Source organism: Solanum pennellii, chromosome 9 (genome assembly GCF_001406875.1).
Source record: "Solanum pennellii chromosome 9, SPENNV200".
NCBI lineage: Eukaryota > Viridiplantae > Streptophyta > Magnoliopsida > Solanales > Solanaceae > Solanum > Solanum pennellii.
In genome coordinates, this window is record NC_028645.1 from 34,605,547 (window position 1) to 34,606,654 (window position 1,108).

At 30.1% G+C, this 1,108-nt stretch overlaps 1 protein-coding gene across 1 annotated transcript; it reads right to left on the bottom strand.

The window, feature by feature from the left end:
- Positions 1–344: 344 nt before the first annotated feature.
- On the bottom strand, positions 345–680 carry LOC107030107. The gene has a single exon (XM_015231503.1). The coding sequence runs from the start codon at positions 678–680 to the stop codon at positions 345–347; it is 336 nt and encodes a 111-aa protein (XP_015086989.1).
- Between the last annotated feature and the right edge of the window lie 428 nt (positions 681–1,108).

The window sequence follows — 1,108 nt, forward strand, 5'->3', positions numbered from 1 at the left end:
TTTGCCTTTTCCACGCTCGCGCACATTGTCATTGGCCCTATTATTTTGTCTTATTTCAGATTGACCGTGTGCATCAATCGCGTATGCCTCCAGTAATGGAGCACTTTCAGCTGGACCGGCTTCATGATTTTTCATTAATAGATCATTATGTTGCTCAGCCACCAGAAGGCATGATATCGGTTAAGAGTTCTTTTTGAAAATCTTTTTCACGATATTGTTATTGTACTTTCATATTAGAGGCATGGAAAGTAGCTAGTGTCTTTTCTAACATGTCCTCATCTTTTATTGTTTCCTCATATAATTTAATTGGGAAGTTATTCTAAATACAGCAGAGTTATATTCAATTACGGTTTATAATCTTGAAACCATAAGTGCATCCACTCATAACGAGCCCTTGGCAATATCGTTGCCTTGAGGTGCTCATACCTCCCTTTCAAACCTATCCACAATTCAAGTGGATCTTTCAATGTTAGGTATTCAACCTTCAGACATTCATCAAGATGATGACGAAGGAAAATCATAACATTCGCTTTATCCTGACTTGATATCGTATTTCCTTCGATTATACTATCACCAAGACCCTTAGCAGTAAGGTGAATTTCAGCATCAAGTACCCATGACAAATAGTTTTTTCCAGAATTGTCAAGTGCCACAAATTCAAGATTTGACAAATTCGACATAATGGAAACTATCATAAATGGTAAATAATGTTCAAATGATAAAGTATAATATGATTATATAATATATTATATGTTATACACATGCACACTGAATGTCTTAAAAACATATAAACTAATGACGCATTGAAACAGTAGATATAATATGTAATTTTAATTGTTTTACAATATTTATTATTAGTTTCAATAGATATTAACGCCAATTTTTTTAATTCAAGAGTTTCAAGTCATATTTAATACAATAATATTCTTCTTTTTGACACACACCAATATACTTATCATAATGTATGAAAATGCTTACAAGTTATTTTAACTAGTGTCATAAATTAGTAGCATATATATATATAAATATATATACATACATACATACATACATACATACATACATATATATATACATATACATATATATATATATATATATATATATA